A 19,853-nucleotide genomic window follows, 5' to 3' on the forward strand; every position below is an offset into this window, starting at 1 on the left:
CGGGCGGCCGGCGGTCGCGGCGAAGCCAGCCGCCGGGCTCTACACGCATGCATACATATACATAAGATATATAAATATATAGAGACAGCGCGCGCGAGAGGGGCGCGCGTTGTGGGCGGACGGGCTGGTGGCGGCCTTGTTCGCGCTCCCCGGTCGACGGCCGGTGCCGGCCTCCTGTTTTGGGATGTTATCTACTGCGTAAATGCATATTTTGCCGGCGCAGCTGCCGCCGACGGACGGCGCCGCGCGTCCGGGCACGCTTAGTGTTGTTGGAACGCCACCCGGGTTGGTCGTATGTGTATTTGCTAAAAGCCCTGCCGTCCCAGCGTCCCCTAACCCGGCCAGTGAGGCAATAAATGAAGCGGAAAGCGGAAGCACTCTGCAGCGGCGGCTGCGGACAGACCGGGCAGAAGGCGGGGGCGGGCTCGCCGGGTATGTACACACGCGCCGCCTCCGGCAAGCCGGCTGGCAATTGGTCGGCGGTGGTCGTCCTCTAGCTTAAGAACGGTCCAGCGACCGTCAACCCAACACGAAAACTACGACTACTGACATACCAACAATGATCGGCGTTAACATCCCCAGCCGGCGTCTGCTGCAGACCAAATGTGAGTGGGATGGAGTAAAACTACGATGATGGTGGCGGTGGCGGATTGTCCGAGCAGAATGCGCGGACCGTACGCAACTGACGGCCAGCCGGCCCACTCACGCGGGCCACGGCACTGACGCGAACGGGCTGACGTCCCGCCGCCGGGTGACGTCACGGCAGTCATCGCGAGGCACGCGTTCGCACGACCGTTCCCGCCGGCTCCGGCAGCCGCCGCCTCTCCGTGCTGGGTCTCCTCGGCGGGTGGCGGCGCGGCGGGCCGCTCAGGGCGCCTCCTGCGAGACGAGGAAGTCGTCGAGCCGGTGCGAGCCGGTGATGCGCAGGCAGCGCTCGTTGGCTGTGTGCAGCAGCGCCGTGAAGGCCAGCGCGACGCTGAGGTTGTCGGCCATCTTGGTGCTGATCCGCGCCGGCAGCCGGTGGTACAGCTCGCGGAAGCTGTAGTCGCGGTCGGGCGTCATCTGGTCGGCGGCGGCCTCCTTCCGGACGGCCGGCGGCGAGCCGGACGCGTTCTCCTGGTGGTGGGCCGGCCGGCGTCAGCGCCGCGCCGCGGCCGGGCGGGGAACTACGGGCCGGACGGGACGGTGGGCAGCGCCGTGCCGCGGCCAGGTGGGGGAAACGGTGGGAGCGAGTGGCCAAAATAAGGACCTGCTGGTACCGGTGGTGAAAGTGGTGGCGAACGTCACTCTTGACAATGCTCGCGCGTAATCGTAATTGTAGCAACAATGAGTCTGACGTGAAGGGACTATGTCAACAAGACAACGTTACCACGACCAACTTTTACAAAACACCGCACTGGGCTGGCTAGCTGTCTGATCCAGCAGTACCCAGGCTGACCACTGCAGCCAGCGGCATGGCAACAAAGGCCACAGACCCGGACTTGGACACGCGTACACAGCACGCGACTGCTCCCAGGAGGCACTGGCAAGGGGCGCAGATTTCAGCCGATGTGCAACGAAATGGCGCGCAGAAGGGGCGTCACTTGCCTTGTCGTCACGTTTCTTGTCCAGAAGTATCTCCCATATGGCGACTTTCAGTTTCCGCATGTCCATTTTCTTCGCCGTCCTAGCGTATGCAATATGGATCTTTTCCACCTAGGGCAAACAGGATCAGTACGGTACAGACAGCAAATAGCACGTACGAAATTATGGGAGGCGAACGATGACATAGCAAACACACTTCGGCATTGAGCGTCAGCCGGATGGCATGCACTGACGCTCGCAGTCTGTTCAGTCAACAATGACGCCGCCATGGCAAAACACGGCAGACGCACACAGGCAGGCGCTAACCAGGGGCAAGTGGCCGCACAAACAGGGTCGTGGCGGCCACATAGCAGCGGCGATCCCGCGCGCGACGACACACGGTAGCGCGCGGTAGACACACACACGCACACGCACACGCACACGCACACGCACACGCACACACACACACACACACACAAGGGCCTCCCGGTGACCAGCTGTCCCACTCCGCGCCACGACGGGGGCGGCGCGGCGGCCGGCGCGCGCCGTCACCTTGTGCGGCGCCTGCACCAGGCTCTCGCCGCTGAGCTGGGTGGCCGACGGCGGCGGCGCCGCCTCCTGCAGCTCGCTGGCGTCCCACACGCTCGCGCCGCCGCCCGACGGCAGGAACGTCGCCTCCTGGTCATAGTCGTCGCAGTCGTCCTGCGGCCGGTCAGCGCGGTCAGCGTCGGCTCGGCTCGAGGGCGCGGCGGGGCGGGGACGGCGGGCCGCAGGCACGCAGCGCGCGGGCACGCAGCGCGCGCCGGGCGCGCGCCGCACGGAGCCCGGCCCCATGGTGCCGCCCGTTTCGGCCCGACGCGAAACAGATATGTCAGCCCAGCCGTCTGTTCACCACACTTAACCGCGCGAGTCACTCGCCGCGCTGGTGTTCGGATAAGCCTTCGACCAGTTGGAACACCGCCAGTTGGAACACGGTCAGTTGGAGCCAGTTTACACACATCCCGTTGCATTGGCTTGTGATGCCGTCATCCTACGTGATTCGGACCGCACAACTCGGTGCATTTCCCCCTATATTGCTGCGAATTTTAACGTGTTACCAAAAGCAACGACAACACTTCCTTTCTCATACTCACCGGAGGAATTGGACGCCTTAAGCGACATCGAGCCTACTGTGTCTACCAATGTTTGTGAAATGGACTAGGGCACTAATCACTTCACTATCGGGACCAGCGCATCAGCCACTTCCCTATCGGGACCAGCGCATCAGTCACTTCACTATCGGGACCAGCACACCAGCCACTTCACTATCACGACCAGCACACCAGCCACTCCACCATCGGGACCAGCGCACCGACCACTCCACTATCGGGACCAGCACACTAACCACTCCACTATCGGGACCAGCACACGGGACACCACTACCACTCCATATCGGGACCAGCACACTAACCACTCCACTATCGGGACCAGCACACTGACCACTCCACCATCGAGACCAACAAAAAACTGCTCTATCAGGACCAGCGCACTAACCACTCCACTATCGGGACCAGCAAAAAAACTGCACTATCAGGACCAGCGCACTAACCACTCCACTGTCGGGACCAGCGCACCAACCACTCTCCACCATCGGGACTACTACGCTGAATGACGACTGCGGCAAGTACGACAAGCACTCCAGCCAGAGAGCAGCACTCACAGTCTGCGGCAGGTCGGGACAGTAGTTTTGCGAGTCGCGCTCGTTGTCGTAGTCGTAGTCGGCCACGCTGCCGTCCAGGTCGTGCTGGGCGTCCGCCGCCGACGCCACCTCACGCACGATGCCAATGTCGGGCCGCAGGAACAGCCTGCCGCGTCAGGGCCGGGCACGGGTCAGACGGAGGGAAGGAGGCGCTGGCCGTCCCGGCCCCAGTCCGCGCCAGCTACAGCTGCGGCCGCCGCCAATCGTGATGATGGGTGTGGCCGGGTGCCGCGATCAGAATTTCGGGTCACGTGACTTTCGTTAGCGTGACTTCCGTTATTCACGTTAGCGAGAATACGATACAGGACTGATGCACTCCAGCGGGAATGCCTGCGAACAAAGATGCCCACATTTACGAACGAATGGGCATGCATCGGGAATGAAGTAGTGAGAACAAAACTAAATTCGACGATCTCACATGACAATAAAGCAGCCAAGGGCGTGATATCAGTAGAGAATACCCTGCATGGGACACTAATTTACACTAAATCATTTTAAAACGGCAGTCAATTCCTTAACAAATTGCTACCCACCCAGTGACACCAATTTGTCTTGAAGGTCGACCTTATTTACACACACTTCCTACTGTACCACAGTTTGATTCCATACACCTACACTCAGCCTAAAGAATTATTGAACTTCTGTCCAGAAGTAATAAACACATACATTTTACTATTCGTTAACCAGTGATGATTACCTACAACCATAAGACAATTAGCTGGAATATAATTATGTTGTGTCGCATGTGTGACACAGTTCTGGCTGGTTTGAGAACAAAATAAATCCACGCAATCGAACCCGACTTGTTGAGAAGAAATCTCTCATTGTCTCATATCACTACAAAACATCGACATGCTGACCCTGGCATTATAAGGATGTTTGAATCACACCACTCTAGTTATCACAACCAATCATTCATGCATCCTTCATTGCCATTAGACACACGTAGTCGGCGGCAACTAATAGCCAAAATGTGTCCCAGGCTGCTTAATCCCTCACCGAAATTTTATCCCACACCATTGTCGACGATTTTTTCAGGACTTGGGGAGAGCAAGGGCCTGAATAACCGCAGTTTTAACCTAGTTTCCTTCTAACAGCTTACGATTGCAGCCTAATTTTGCCAGCAATGACTGTCTCGTCCGATATCCCCTGATCCACCACCATTGTTAAGCCCTGCTCCCTAGACAAAGCGTCCTCATATCCGGGACTTGGTGAGCTTTGCCACCTAGCGACCTAGTTGATGAGCTGATTGTATCGCCCAGGACGGTGGGCGCGCCAGAGGAGCACTCTTACATCCACTGGATGTGTCGGCGAGTCAATATATATATATATATATATATATATATATATATATATATATATATATATATATACGGAACGTCAGGCGTTCTGACGCCATCCATGAGCCGGAAGCCAAACATATCCAATTGCTGTAACAGCGCTCCTCCGCTACACGCTTGCATTAAACACCAGTGATTCGCTTCGGGCCATTCCGCCGGCGGCAGACCAGCCGAGCCAATGCCGGCTGGCTGCGAGCGGCGCCGGTCAGCGGGCGGGGCCGGCCGGCAGGTGGCGGCCGGCCCCGTCTGCCGGAGCCAGTCTGCGGCCCCGGAGGACCGATCCCAGCCTGGCCGGCCGGTGATCTCGGACACTGCTGACGCTGCCTCCCAGTCTCCCGGGTCCGACGAGCGGAGCGGCGGCACCGACACGGTGCGGAAATGACACCCAACTGGCGTTGTCGTCATATGCCTCCCAAAGCACTTGTGCATTCTCGGATAATCATTTGCATTTGGCGTGCACGATGGCCACATTTTAACCTCCACACGTCTTCAAAATACGTCGCAACAAGAACAAGCCTACACTTGGCTCACAGAGGCACGATCGATTGAAATCTATCGGCCACTTCCGCACGCAAAATCCACACGCGCAGAACACGCTCCTCCTTCTCCCCTCCCGCCCGGTCGGCACCGGCCGCGGGCAATCTGCCCCGTCAGCGCCGGCTCCGACCGGCGGCGAGCGCGGCGCGGACGGCGGCGGGCCGCGCGTCAATATTGGCACCGCAGATCTGGCGGCCACCCCGGGGACCGCCGGTCGCGCGCGCCGGGCCGCTCCGCTTGTTTTGCCGACTGACTGAAGGGCCGACGCGTCCGCCGACGGAGCGTCGAGCCGGGCGAGCGAGCGGCGCCGCGGCCGCGGCCGGTGCCCCCGCGTCTCGGTGGCGAGCCGCGCCACGGCTCGGCACGGCGGAGGGCGGAACACCACACGAACAAACGGAGACAGATGGTTCCGCCTGGCAATTCTTCGGGGAGGTTCAATGCTACCGTCGATTCATCGACAGATTCTACGCCGACAACGGCTATTCGATGACCAGCCTATGGCCGTTCACAGTCTGGGGACTGCATCATAAATCACTATGCCGTTTGCATTCGCGTCTATAACGGGACCGAATTCCAATTAGACGACCACGCCCGATCAGCATCGGCCTTATTGGAATGGCCGGAGCGGCCGAGAGGCCGACGAAGGACCGAAATGGCCCGCCACGGGACGGCCCAGCTCACAAAAACGGGAGCGTGACGGCGACACGTGGTCACCTGCGTCGTCCACCCGTTCCCTCGATCAGCGCCCGGCTGCGTGTCCAGAGCGCACCACATTATCGCCACTCGACGCCGTCCCATCGCGGGGCTCCGTTCATTAGTGGCGATCGGTAATGAGGCGGCGGTCCGGCCCGCGAGTGGGCCTAAATTCGGCGCCGGCATCGCCGCGCTGCTCTCATAAGCGGCCGGTCTGCGCCGCGTGCCCGAGGGCCGCTCTCCGGGTGCGGGCCACCGGATGGTCCTCCTCCGAGCCGAGCGCTCTTCCGAGCCGCCCGGCTCGCTCGGTCGATCCCGGCCGACGCGCGGCCGGCGGCCGGCCGCGGTGTGACGGAACCTGTCGTCGCCGCCCATCTCACGCGGCCGACGCGTCCGCTGCGATAGAACAGGCGCCGCTCGCTCCCGACCGGAATAGCCGGCCGTCGTGCCGCGCGCGCTGTCTGGGGGCGCCTCCAGGGCTGCTGGGTCCGCCCGCGACGGCGGGCGCGGCGCTCAGGGCGAAGACAAAGGGCAGCGGAACACGAGTCAAAATCTGTTAAAGACTAGCCCCATTCTTCTGGTCGGAGTTGGAGCAACTCGCGACAAGCGCAGTAAATAAGATCAGTCTGACAGACCGCGTACCTGATGAGATGAATAGCAGCATAACCGTTCTCGTCCATAAAAGGTAACGTTGAAAACAAAATGTCACCTGGGCCTATTAGCTTCCCGAGTATATATATATATATATATATATATATATATATATATATATGCAAACACACATCCATACATATACGTATATAACTAAATAAATAAATATATATATATATATATATATATACCAGATTGCACACGATCCGCTCAGATGCTGCTATTAAGGGAATGTTCTAAGGTAGCTTAGAGCTTAAGCTCTCCAGCAACACCGATCACATTGGCCTCATGTTGGACGGGATTCCGAATCCCTGCAATCTAACAAGAAACTTTGTCAGGAAATCAGATAGGTCTCTGGTTTAGAACTGAACCTGCGGAGAACGCGGACCGGAGCAGCATCGTCGCCTGAAGTCAGACACGCGGCCATCAAACACCTGCAACGACGCCCAACCAACGAATTCCGGAAATGCACACCACCCAGCCACACAGGTCATCACCCTGGAGCTTAACAGGGTCAGCGACCGTTCTCCCAGAAACTGGATTGCGTGTGTCATTGGGGCTTTACGACGCACTCAGCTGCTGAGGCTATATGGCGTCACCTGCCTCTCACTCTGGCAGGAAGGGCGGGCACCGCGGGGAATCGAACCCCGTACCTCTGGTTGGAAAGAGAGAAAATGGATCACATCCCCACATTTCAGCTGTCGGTCGAGACCGCGCCATCCCTCCTGGACCGGGAGTGTGCACGCGACAAGCGCACTCGGCGCGGCCGCGGCCTGGACCGGAGCGTGGGGGGGGGGGGGGGGAGGGGCGCCTGCTCCGCTGCATTGTTAACGCGCCGATGGATGGTCTGTCGCGGTTGCTCTCGTCACACGATCGGAGCGCACGGGGCCGGCCCAGAAGGTGCGCCCCGAGCAGGCCGGGCCGTTCAGGTCGGCCGCGGCGACAGGGCACGCCGACGGCCGCCACCGAGGACACGGACCGACAGAGCTCCGCGGGGTACGCGGACTCGCGTCTCCACAGACACAAAGGCATGCAATCGGCCTCCTCTCATCCGGCACCGGTACACCTCGTGTTTTCGGTCCGGGTTCCCGGAACACACGGCTAAGCTGTCAGCAAACCATTACGCAAGCCTTATAAATTGTCAGTTGTCTAGCACACTTAAGTGATGTCGGCAACATTTACACCTGTCACCGGCACCCGTCATCACATTTTTATCGTAAATAGCCGGGTCGGATAGTGCAAAAGGCCATACGAAGAGTTCTGCGGAGGACATATTGGTTGAACGACTTCAAAGGTACTCTAAAAATATTCTAAAATAAAAAACAGCGGCAATTTAAAGCTTCATTTTACAGAAACCAATTGGTAATAAAACATCTGGACACCGCTTGATGTCAGTTTCACTTCCTTTCAGAGGTATTCGCCCGCGGCAGCGAACCGTCTCGGCCCCTGCCCAACTGACGCGAGACGGCTCTCAAACGTTACCCAATGGCCCGCATCGCTATAAGGTGGAGGTTGCAATATGCGGAAGGTCTGGTCCATGATTAGAACGGCTGAGTCGCCGAAAGAGATCAAGGTAAGTGCTTTATGTGAGCTCCAGTGCCTGCTATTCAAGCCAGCAAGTACGGCTGTTCACATCGATTCAAAACCTGGCTGCCGTCGCGAGGCACTGAAAAGTTGCGCAGCTCGTGTGATCACACATAGAAAAAGCCTTTGGCAGATACATGAGAGAAAAGGCGAAAGTTGGCCGCATGAAAGAATTGACGCTATATAAAATATCATACAATTGAGCCACCACTTTTGCGAACGATGCTTTTGAAATATCAAAATTTAATTACTGGTTTCAACTAAAATATTTATGATTAACATTCCGGCTTCGCACAACGCTTTTTGACGACACCTTATCATCTATGACAACTAACGCTCTCCTCTTCCTAAGCGGGCACACAATCCTCCTCACGTTACCCAGGAAGAAATCTACATGACGTTGAAAAATCATCAGCCAGAGGGTCCATTTTTAGGCGCAGTTAACTGTGCCGGACGTCCGGACCAGCCTGCGCCGCCGCGCTCCTGGCGGCGGCGCCCTGCGGTTGGTGGCGCGCGCATCCCGGCGGGAGGCGCGCCGCCGGCCAGCCTCCCGAAGACCCCCCAGCCGGCGGTGGCCGCTGATGAACAAAGTCGGCAAGCTCCGGCTGACCGCAGCCCGCTTTTAGCAGGCGGCCGGCATTGTTTACGCGGGTGTTGGCGGCCCGCGGCGCCGCCGCGCGACGGCACGCCAGGGCGCCGCACAACTCGGCAGCGGCGCCAGCCGCGCGCCGGCGGGACCCTGCCGGGCGCCGTCGACCGTCGACGCCGCCTTATTGCCGGCACATCCGCGACGGCGGCCTGACGTCCGCCCGCGGCTCGGCTCGGCGACCCACTTGAACACGGCGGCGATGTCGTAGTGAAGGTCCTCGGGGAGCGTGGTCTTCTCCTCGTTCCACTTCTTCATGGTGGCCGGCTTTAGCTTGATGGACTTTTTGGACGGCGCGAAGGCGTCGGCCCAGTCGCACTCCTCGGCGAAGTCGATGGCCTCGGTATCCCGCTTGCGGCGCGGCTTGGCGGCGTCCGGCGCCGGCCCCTGGCGGCCTGCCGGGCGGAAGGGGCGCGTCAGCCGACCGGCTGGCGGGGCGTGGGCAAGACCCCAGACCTGGCCAGGGACGGGGCAGGGCAGGGACAGATACCTGGGCAGGGCCGGGGCAGGGCAGGGACAGATACCTGGGCAGGGCCAGGGCAGGGCAGGGACCGAGGGACGGAACAGGGCAGGAACCGAGACCTGCGCTGGGCGGGGGCAGGGCAAGAACCGAGACTTGGGCACGGACGGGACAGGGCAGGGACCGGGTAAAGTGGATCACGGCCAGCGTTGGCTCGTCACCCGGCTAAAACACCATCTTTGACGCGTTCAGGTTCGTGCCGGTTAAAACTGGCGCAAACCAGCAAAAGCTCAGAAAACCATACTCTTCCTTACTTCATCAAGCATATCATCATATTGTAGTTACGATGTTCCCTATCCAATTAAGCCAATGCCAAAAATGGCGATGTGAACAGCGCTTCGCGCCGACGGCGGATGGAAGCACGCGGTGTATTTGCTACAACTGACACGTAATTAGCATCTGGACCCGTGCTCCAGGACCAACGGTGACAGGCGATATGGCGATGACTGCCCCTGCCGTCAGGGGTAAAGTGCTGTCACTCAGACGCGCGGCATCATTACCCATCAGCTAGTAAGCATGGACGCACGCACGGAGGCCGCCTTGAACGACATTGAGCACTATGGAATCTAGTCCAGGCGGTGGGCGCTATAGTGGACGCTCGACATTTTGTAATGATGTAAATACGATAAAGCCGTAATCAACGCTGATGCCGCGCTGTTACACTTGCGAGGTGCATTTGACCTGATGAGTCTGTAAGCAGACACTTGACAATTAGTCGGTTGCTGAGCTGGTAAGTAAAAATAACGCCGTTGAATAACGACTAGTCTAGTTTTAACAATAACGTTACGCTTGTCTTGGGCTCACACTTGCCGCGTTATCATGCATTTACGCCGCATTTTAAATCACATGGCGAACACCTTTGCATTACCAACAGGCGGGACGTGCAGTACGACAAGGGTATCTGACACTGATAGGCCAGACCATATAAGCGGACATATTCCTGTAGAATGCGTCTGTTTTGCGGGACACCGGACTTGTGTGCTCATTGTCTCGTGATGTCGTAACCGAGGGGTCACCAGTCAGCTGACGCGCTTTACGATGTGACAGTCTTCCCAGCCGATGCAGACGCCTGTTCCATGCGTATGTCTACAACGTCTGATTGCGCGGGGGTTGTTCACGTTAACCTTATCCGTGCATGGACGTTAAATAATATTTTTACAGCGCTTGAGTTCTTGTTGCTTTCTACACTTATTGGCCACCGAAAGTAACAGTTTCTGCTGATCCGTTCGGACTGGTAACACCTGACGGGCACACTTCACTAATTCTGCCTGCGGCTGCTAATGCCGGCTGTGCCGCCCGACGCTGGGGACGGGTAGGGGCGGGTCAGCCGGGGGTCACCGTGACGCCACACAACAGACATTTCAGAACTGTCCTGGGGGCTGTTCAAGACAACACCCCACAAGGAGCCGGTTACAGGCGCTTTTCAAGTGATGCTGGTGCGAACGTCGTCAAGCGCGTCTCTTTACAAGGGAGGGCGAGGGAGGGGGGGGGGGGGATATCCGTTCATGCGCCCGCATCCCTTGACCATTCACTGTCGCAGCTCAGAACCCTACACACACAAAACGGCGACCAACTGCGCGACGGTCCTCTGACTTCTGCGCGCACCGGCCCGGTGGCGACAGGGCGCCAGCGGCAGGCGGCTGACCCCGCGGCTGACCCCGCAGCTGACCCCGCGGCTGACCCCGCGGCTGACCCCGCGGCTGACCCCGCGGCTGACCCCGCGGCTGACCCCGCAGCTGACCCCGCGGCCGACCCCGCGGCTGACCCCGCGGCTGACCCCGCGGCTGACCCGCGGCTGACCCCGCGGCTGACCCCGCGGCTGACCCCGCGGCTGACCCCGCGGCTGACCCGCGGCTGACCCCGCGGCTGACCCCGCGGCTGACCCCGCGGCTGACCCCGCGGCTGACCTGCTGTCAGCGGACGCAGCTTCCAGTGCCGGGGCCCGGCCCAGGCCAGCAGGCGGCGCTGGTCGAAGTACGAGTACTCCTGCGGCACGGCCGACACCATGCTGAGCAGGGCGGCGGAGGCGGCGCCGGCCGGCCGGCAGCCGGCGCCGCCCAGCGTGACGCCGCCGTCTCCGGCCGCCGCCTCGTCGTCGTCGCACGCGTCGTCCATCGCTGCCGGCAGAAGAGCGGTGACGGCGGGCGCGCCGGACGGTCGCCGCGGACGGGGGACGGCACACACGGGCGCACAGCACGCCACCGCGCGGCAGGCGGGTTGCAAGACAGCGGGATGGTGAACACAGACGTGTGCAATTGGCAGGGCCGCCAGCTGTCGCGCAAATCTCCCGCTGGCTGTGATTTTCCAAGGCCGAAGAAGCATACGGCGGTCGGGACTCGGTCAATGGACTTTCCGATGACGAAACGCAAGCCCTCGACACAATGCCTCTTCCGCCCACTCCAAGTCCGTGGGCCAAGGCGCACGGCACGCCAAGGCACCATAAAGGAGCCTGGCCCGTCAGGATCGGCTACACCGCAGCACTCACAAAGCGGGTCAGACAACACAAGCCATGAAACACGACCGCGCCGTGCGCAGGCCATCCGAACACAACGCGCCAAAGGTCGCCGCCTCCTGCCGCAATCGCTACCTCCGCACGCCAGCGCGAATACTTCCTTTCCCCGCGCGCCCCGCCCCTGGCGTGCCGGATTTCCGAATGGGGTCGGTACAAAGCGCCGCATATTGGCACTCGCCAATGGCCGGCCGGCCGCGGCGCGCGCGTGAATGGCGGGCCGCACCGCGGCCGGCCGGCGCCACATTCGTCACGGCAGGGCCGGCGCCAAGCACCTATTGATTGCGAACGGTACGCTGCTAATGGTGCCAAGATATATGTTCGCGCAGGGCCATCTGCCAGCGCCCGGCGCGAGGCACCGCCGCGCCCGAGCGGCACACGCGGAGCAGTGGCCGGCAATGGCACCGGCGGGTGGCGTCTGCCGCCACGGACTCGCAGCCGGCGGAGGCGACACACGGGACAACAGCCCCATCTCGTCCGCTTTCCCTGCGTCCGCGGGCGGGTCTGCCGCCACGGACTCGCAGCCGGCGGAGGACGACACACGGGACAACAGCCCCATCTCGTCCGCTTTCCCTGCGTCCGCGGGCGGGGTTCGCGACCGAGGAGCTCGTCACAACGCGTCTGGTGTTGAGGCTACACGCCGCTGTTACACTCGACGGCGGAGCGGCGCGGCGGAGACGACACCCGAGTATGCAGCCGCTCGCACAGAGAAAGCGGTCAACACGCGCGCGAAGAGTCGCAAGTCCTCAGCGCTGTACTAACCAGACGTTTACCACAGTGACTGATTTATTGATTACGGGAGTGTCCGACACGTCAACTGGTGGGGTCATTTCGCGCCGGATGCATAACGCATGCTTTTGAGGAAAATTATTCCCACGGGTTTTGGGGAAAGCTACAGCTCCGATAACCTGCCCCGACCATTTGCTTACTCCTCCATGGGCCTTGTAACCAACTGCATGCAAAACAGATCAGCTCTGAGCAATTAGGTTACAGCGCGCAAGTGTGCTGCGAACAGAACGAGAGTTCTCATGCGTAAACAGTTCCCTAATAGGTTTAAGTGAAGTAGATTGACCGTCGGAAACGCCGAGTTCAAACCATTACACGCAGCTTCGCGTTATTCGAGTCGAGGGAGAGATGTGCATATCAAACTCACACCTGCGCGAATGATCCGTAAGGCGGACATTTGGTTCACGGCACGAATGCACAACACGATAATTTCGACCTTCTGGCGCCGCCACTGCATGCCCAAATTGAGCCACCGAGGGGATATGTTTTAACTGCGGCGATCATCACCCAGACAACGAACGGGTCGCCCCACTCATCCCTGCGCTTGTCCACTTTACCCGACACCAGCCTCGTCATTTCCGGCGCCGCGCCATCCACGCCGCGACACCGCCCCGGACAAATTGGCGGGAGGCACGGCTGTCCCGGCGGACCCGCGCCGGCGCCTCACTCACCGCCAAACTCGTCATCAGCCGGCTCCTCCATGATGACGCTGTGGACCGCGTTGATGTCGAACCTGCCGGCGGCGCAGCGGCAGGCGTCAGGCCGACGCAGCCAGCTCCGGGGGAAAGCGAGGGCGTCCCTCGCTACCGCGCGGGTACCGGCGACCCCGCCGAAACACAGCTCCACCTTCGGCACACCCGCACGCCCGGGCCTGGCCTTGGGTGCTCCTGTACCCGTGTCTGATTCGGCACACACCGCGGCCGGTTCTAGCGCCCGCCCTGGTACTGCCACGTCCTAATCTGGCACGCCTCCACTGTGCATGCGTCTGACCCGGGACACCTGCTGCATAGAGCAACCCCCATAGGTGCTGCGCGTCTGCTTCTCGCCTGGTCTGTATCTCGTCTGATCTTTGCCTCGCCTGGTCTGTGTCTCATCTGGTCTGTGTCTCGCCTGGTCTGTGTCTCCCGTGTCCATGTCTCGCTTGGCCTGTGTCTCGCCTGGTCTGTGTCTCCCGTGTCCATGTCTCGCCTGGTCCGTATCCCGCCTGCTCTGTGTCTCGACTGGTCTGTCTCGCATGGTCTGTGTCTCCCGTGTCCATGTCTCGCCTGATCTGTGCCTCGCCTGATCTGCGTCTCGCCTGGTCTGTGTCTCATCTCGCCTGTGTCTCGCCTGGTCTGTGTCTCCTGTGTCCATGTCTCGCCTGGTTCGTGCCTCGCCTGATCTGCGTCTCGCCTGGTCTGTGTCTCATCTCGCCTGTGTCTCGCCTGGTCTGTGTCTCCCGTGTCCATGTCTCGCCTGGTCTGTGCCTCGCCTGATCTGCGTCTCGCCTGGTCTGTGTCTCATCTCGCCTGTGTCTCGCCTGGTCTGTGTCTCCCGTGTCCATGTCTCGTCTGGTCCATGCCCCGCCTGCTCTGTGTCTCGACTGGTCTGTCTCGCATGGTCTGTGTCTCCCGTGTCCATGTCTCGCCTGGTCTGTGCCTCGCCTGATCCGCGTCTCGCCTGGTCTGTGTCTCATCTCGCCTGTGTCTCGCCTGGTCTGTGTCTCCCGTGTCCATGTCTCGTCTGGTCCATGTCCCGCCTGCTCTGTGCCTCGTCCGGTCTGTGTCTCGCCTGATCTGTGTCTCGCCTGGCCTGTATCTCCCGTGTCCGTGTGCCCAGCCGGCCGCCGGGCCTCTCCGGCCGTCCCCAGCCGTCTCACCTGTGCCGCAGGTCGGCGGGCGGCGCCGGCGGCGGCGGCGGCAGGTCGGCTCCGGCCTCCTCGGAGCGCTGACCGTCCCGCTCGTCCGCCAGACTCCAGCCGGAGAAGGAGAAGCCCTGCAGCGGCGCGCACAGCAGCCGGCCGCCGAGCTCTGCCGGACGGTCGGCGGTCAGACAACGCTCAGACGTCTGGTCCCCCGCCGCGCCGCACCGCCGGGGGCAGACGCCTGGGCGTCAGCAGACGCCCGCCTAGTTTGGTGCGTGGAGGCGCTAGCTTGGGGAGAAATACAGGCCAACAGCCAGCCGACTGTAGGCAGAGTGCGCGGATTAGCGACAGGATGCCAACTGGGTGTGCAACCTAAAAGCATATACAAATAATAAAACCCCGTTACATGGGACATCCTGGACATGGCCATCCCAGCTTTTTTACACAAGCTGCAAGCCAAATGCTTGCTGGAAAGGAAGACCTGGTACGCTGCGCCATACCGTTTATGGTGTCACTTTAAAAACGTATCACCCAGTGATAGCTGGCGTGTTTGGCAGTTAGGCCGCCGTCGTTCGCTTGCTCTGTTGTTCCTCACTACGTACCACTTTTCTACGTAGTCCGCTACGCAGATTGCACCAGATCCCAGTATTTCGACTATTTCAGGCGTTATGCTCTGTTGTTCCTCACTACGTACCACTTTTCTACGTAGTCCGTTACGCAGATTGCACCAGATCCCAGTATTTCGACTATTTCAGGCGTTAATCATGTAATGGCCGGGAATATCCTGGTGACTGTCCTGCTGTCCCACCACCTCGCTCAGCTCACAGCTCTCCACAAAAGCTGTCCTGAAGGGGAGTACTACTGACCGCCCTGCAGCCAGTGTCGCTGTTTTGCTTCCCCGCGAGTACATCGCTCGAGGGGACAGAACTGTAGCGGAGACATGTCGCCGGACCCCCAATGCCAGGTCAGCATACTCTAAGGTCACGGCGCATGTGTGCACTGCAGCGCGAACACGCATCCGCGGAAGACTGACGCGATGAACGTCAAAAACGGTCGAATGAATGCAGTAGTGTCACGGTGGTGAAACTGTCCCGCAAAGCAATAAAAATAAAAAAAACAAAATATGCGACATCACAAACTACCACAACTGCGTCTAACGCATACAGCTAGGACATCTGACCCGGCTGGCGAGTCCCTGTACCCGTTCCGGTTTCGGTCCCCGTCCCGGTCCCCGTCCCGGTCTGGTCCCGGTCCCGCTCTGGTCCTGTCCCGGTCCGGCCCCGTACGCTGCCCATCTGAACTGACCGGGCGGCGCCAGGTCCGGCCGCGCGTCATGCTCCTCCTCGCGCTCCTCCGGCGGCGGCGGGCCGGCCTCGGTCGCGGCACCGACCTCCACCAGCAGCTCCTGGGTGTCGTCGCGCGGCGGCAGCGCGCCCAAGAAGGCGGCACCGCCGGCGCGGCCCTCGTCGGCCGACACGCGCAGCAGCCGGGCCAGCAGCGGGTCGGCCGGCGCCGCGTCGCCGCCGCTGGCGCGTGCCGTGATGTTGGCCAGGTTGCGTTCGACAGTGGCGTGGCGGCGAGCCTGGCGCGGACACAGCGGCGGCGTCACACCGAGCCGACGACACAGACGCGGGCAAGTCGTCACAGCGGGCAAAGCATAACACGATAAAACGATTAAATAAAGTTGGGTTACCTTGCCGAAATGGGGGTTAATAAGGTGTTTTGTCGAAGTACAGCTTGCTATGACATGCCCATTTCAGACGGGTGATCCCCATCTCTCCTCTTCTGCTACGAACATCTTTACAACGCGGCCTGATAGCCTAAAAGCTGGAAAAGGCCGACGCACCGCGTAGCAAAAGCACAACTGAGGATGACAAACTATCCCACGAACACGCCAGCGATGCGCCTCAACAGCTCACATCACACGCCCCATGAAGCCCCACGCGTCGTTCGGCGCCCTCGCTCGTCCGCCGGGCAGCACCACTGCGCCGGCGGCGGCGCGCCATCCGGCCGTACCTTCCTGCGCCGTTTGTCGGCGCCGCCCGGCTCCGGCTGGTCGCCGTCGGCCGGCTCGCCCTCCTCGGCGGTCTTCTGTTTGTTGTCGGCGCGGCCCAGGCCGCCGGCCATGCGTAGCGTCTCGCCGTGCAGCACCTCCACCCGGTAGCCGTAAATCTTGGCCGAGGCGTCCAAGGTGTAGCTGGCCACCTGTGGCAGGCGGCGCCGGTCAGCCCGCCGAGTCGCGGTGAGGGAGTCTGGTCAGGTCACAGTGTGGGAGTCTGGTCAGGTCGCGGTGTGGGAGTCTGATCAGGTCACAGTGTGGGAGTCTGGTCAGGTCACAGTATAGGAGTCTGGTCAGGTCGCGGTGTGGGAGCCTGGCCAGGTCACAGTTGGAAGTCTGGTCAGGTCACAGTGGGGGAGTCTGGTCAGGTCGCGGTGTGGGAGTCTGGTCAGGTAAAGGTGGGGGAGTCTGGTCAGGTCGCGGTGTGGGAGTCCGGTCAGGTCGCGTCGAAAGTCTTCTCAGGTCATGGTGTGGAAGTCTGGTTAGGTCAGGTCACTGTGATGGAGTACAGTTAAGTCAAGATGGTGGAGTCTGGTCAGGTCATGGTGTGGGAATCTGCTCAGGTCAAGGGGTGAGAGTCTGATCAGGTCACAGTGTGGAAGTCGGGCCATGTCACGACGCGGGAGTTTGGTCAGGTCACGGTGTGACAGTCTGGTCAGGTCACGATGTGACAATCTGATCAGGCCGCAGTACATGATCCTAGTCAGGTCATAGTAACAAAAGATCATGTCACGAAAGCAAAGACAAGTCGGTCCACGGATACACGACTGTCTCACACCAGCTCGCAGAGACAGCGTAACGCGGCACCACGCAGCCCCCAACGACCCGGCCAAATGCTGACAGAAGACGCCAGCCGACCGTTCAGACGGCGCTGTCACGGCGCCCGCCCGCCCCCCCCCCCCCCCCCCTCCCCCTCACCTGGAAGTTGTCGAGGTCCGACTTCTTCTGCCGCAGCATCTGCGCCATGCAGTCGATCAGCTGCAGGCTGAAGGCGTTCTTGGCGCTGATCTTGTTCTCGGCGCTGAGCTTGATGCAGTTGGAGTAGTGCGCGGCCAGCTGGCCGTGGCTGAGACCGGCGATGGCCGGCAGCGAGCGGCGCCGCTCCGTGGCCTGCGCCGCCTGCTGCCGCTGCAGCTCACGCTCCGCCTCGTCATCCAGCTGCCGGCCGGCGGACTCAGGTCAGTGGTCAGAGATCAGCGGTCGGCTGTCAGAGGTCAGCCACAAGAGGTCAGAGATCGGCTGTCAGAGGTCAACTATCGTTCCACCTGACCGGCATGGTGCGAAATACGATTGAACACGTGCCGTAATGTAACCAGCATGCGGAAAGTTCTCCTTTAATCACTCAACGGTACGCTGGCCAGGCAATTGTCACCTATCCGCCCTATCTGTGTCCACCCAACAGCGCTATAGCAAGGGTCAGCCAAGGCCGAATCAGGCCGGAAACCAATGCCTGAGATGCGGACATGAATCGCACACATTGGATTGCAGATAATGACTGAAGCAGACTTGAATGTCATTTTGTCGCCAATCCCGACCACTTGAGAAGCAGCGGCGTACCGACCCAGATTGTCCATGCCCGGAACGGGTCGATACAAACGTCATCATTTTCTCTGGGCGTCCGAGAAGCGCATCGGTGAGTTCGGGTCCAATCCGCGGGCAGCCACTCCCCGCTACGCCGTGTGACGATCCAACCCATCCCCCGCCAGGCTGAGCGTGGCTCGCGTGTCTCGGCGTGCACCGAGGGCAGCCCCGACCGACCGCGGCGGCACCGGCGGACGCGCACCGCCGGCGGGCTGGGCGCGCCGCCCCGCGCGAGCTGTCACCAGCCGCCGATACCAGCCGCCGGTGGCCGCGGGGGACGCCGCACTCACGCCACACCGCGCGCTGGTGCGCCCCCGGCGCGGCGCGCGTCCGCTCCGTACCTGCGGGATGTCGAACGGCTCGGGCTGGCCGGCGGCGGCGTGGCTGGCGCGGCGCGAGCCCGGCGGCGTCTTGGCCGCCTCGGCCGCCGCCAGGCTGCGCCGCATGGCTGGCGAGGTGAAGAGCACGCTGCGCCGCGGCGGCGCCGACACCACGTCGGCCCCCATCGGCTCGGGGACGGCTGCGCACCGGCGGGTGGCGGCCGGCGCTCACCCAACTCCTGGCAACCGCCAGCCACCTGGAGATGGGTCACATGTGGTCACTCAATCCGGCCCTCCAGCATAGACAACTGAGCTGAATGGTTGATGATGTACTAACATCTCCACACAAATTGCTTTCAGATCAGTGAAAAGTGGTAAGCACAGGTGGTAAATCATGGGCTGCATGGTGTGCACATGAGTGGAGCTCATCAATCATTTATATATGGCATGCTACAAGGGCTGATTTTTGGCTAGTATGATCAAACCTTACTGCCCTATCATGTAGGGCACTATCATTGCTGAAACAAGCTTAGGTTTCAAAATGTGAAATAAGATGCCTCTCATTCTGTGATTGCTCAAACTGAGCACAAGTGGGATTACATGGCAGTCACAGTGTTGACACTGGACACACTGACATAAAGTGATAAAGCTCAAACCCCCCTGAAAATAATGTATTAGCTTTGCAAGTCAAGCAGGTGATATATCCTGTTCTTTGGCATTTTTGTTTGCAACATACCATTTTTCATTATTTCAAAATGAGATGATGTCAAAGACTCACAGTTTGAAGAATGGAATGTGCAAAAGGCAGAAGGAAATTGTAACTGACAATTATTACATGGCTTAGAACAAAGCAAACTTATCAGCAAAAAAGTGGTGTATCGACATGACAATTTTGGCATGTGCATGCACTCTATCTGATAATGTGAGTGATAACTTTGTCCAGAAGTAATATTCCAAGTCATGTTACAAACATTTTTGCTCACAATCAACATTGTTAATTCTTTGGAACTTTGCCACTTGATGCACTGGAGCTAATTTACATTACATTATAGCATTTTTCTATTTGATAATTATAATTACATAACCATGTAGAAAATATGATTAAACCTAAGCACTTAACATGTTACTTACAGCTCAGTTTTCCATAGCATAACAAGCATTGGCAAAAGAACATCTCAGAAAGGAGGAAACCAAAACTAAATCTTAAGTTGAATCTTTCCAACCACCACCATATTAATATGGACCATTGGTTTGTTCTTTGCAAAAAAACAAACAAACATGGGGGCACCATGACACCAGTGCAAAAAAAAAACATGCATGACGCCCATGCGGCATTGGTGCACACAACCTTGTGCTCCCATGCAGTAAGCTCAGGTCAGGCTAAATTGTACAATTTGGCCTGAAACAACCTCTCCAACATCATAATTCCTTGAGAGAGAAACATGCAGAAACATTTGGAGTACCTCATTTCATTTTGCAGGCT

The 19,853-nt window shown here is 59.7% G+C and overlaps 1 protein-coding gene across 1 annotated transcript; it reads right to left on the bottom strand.

Moving 5' to 3' along the window:
* Window positions 1–860: 860 nt before the first annotated feature.
* LOC119090229 (condensin complex subunit 2) lies at window positions 861–11,279 on the bottom strand. The gene is made up of 6 exons (XM_037213015.1): window positions 11,180–11,279; window positions 8,940–9,147; window positions 3,263–3,407; window positions 2,116–2,265; window positions 1,588–1,695; window positions 861–1,116 (listed from the first exon to the last, which is right to left on the bottom strand). Exons 1-6 carry the CDS (start codon window positions 11,277–11,279, stop codon window positions 868–870), a joined length of 960 nt encoding a protein of 319 aa, XP_037068910.1. The 3' UTR covers window positions 861–867.
* Between the last annotated feature and the right edge of the window lie 8,574 nt (window positions 11,280–19,853).

The sequence above is a fragment of the Pollicipes pollicipes genome, unplaced genomic scaffold (genome assembly GCF_011947565.3).
Source record: "Pollicipes pollicipes isolate AB1234 unplaced genomic scaffold, Ppol_2.1 Scaffold_3087;HRSCAF=3621_pilon_pilon_pilon, whole genome shotgun sequence".
Lineage (NCBI taxonomy): Eukaryota > Metazoa > Arthropoda > Thecostraca > Pollicipedomorpha > Pollicipedidae > Pollicipes > Pollicipes pollicipes.

Excerpts from the sequence above, each read along its gene's own strand:
- LOC119090229 (XM_037213015.1), bottom strand. The coding sequence starts at position 11,279 with ATGGTGTCGGCCGTGCCGCAGGAGTACTCGTACTTCGACCAGCGCCGC. Across the intron at positions 9,148-11,179 it reads GCTGCGTCCGCTGACAGCAG|GCCGCCAGGGGCCGGCGCCG; the intron begins GTCAGCCGCGGG and ends TCCGCCCGGCAG. Across the intron at positions 1,696-2,115 it reads TGGTGCAGGCGCCGCACAAG|GTGGAAAAGATCCATATTGC; the intron begins GTGACGGCGCGC and ends TGTTTGCCCTAG.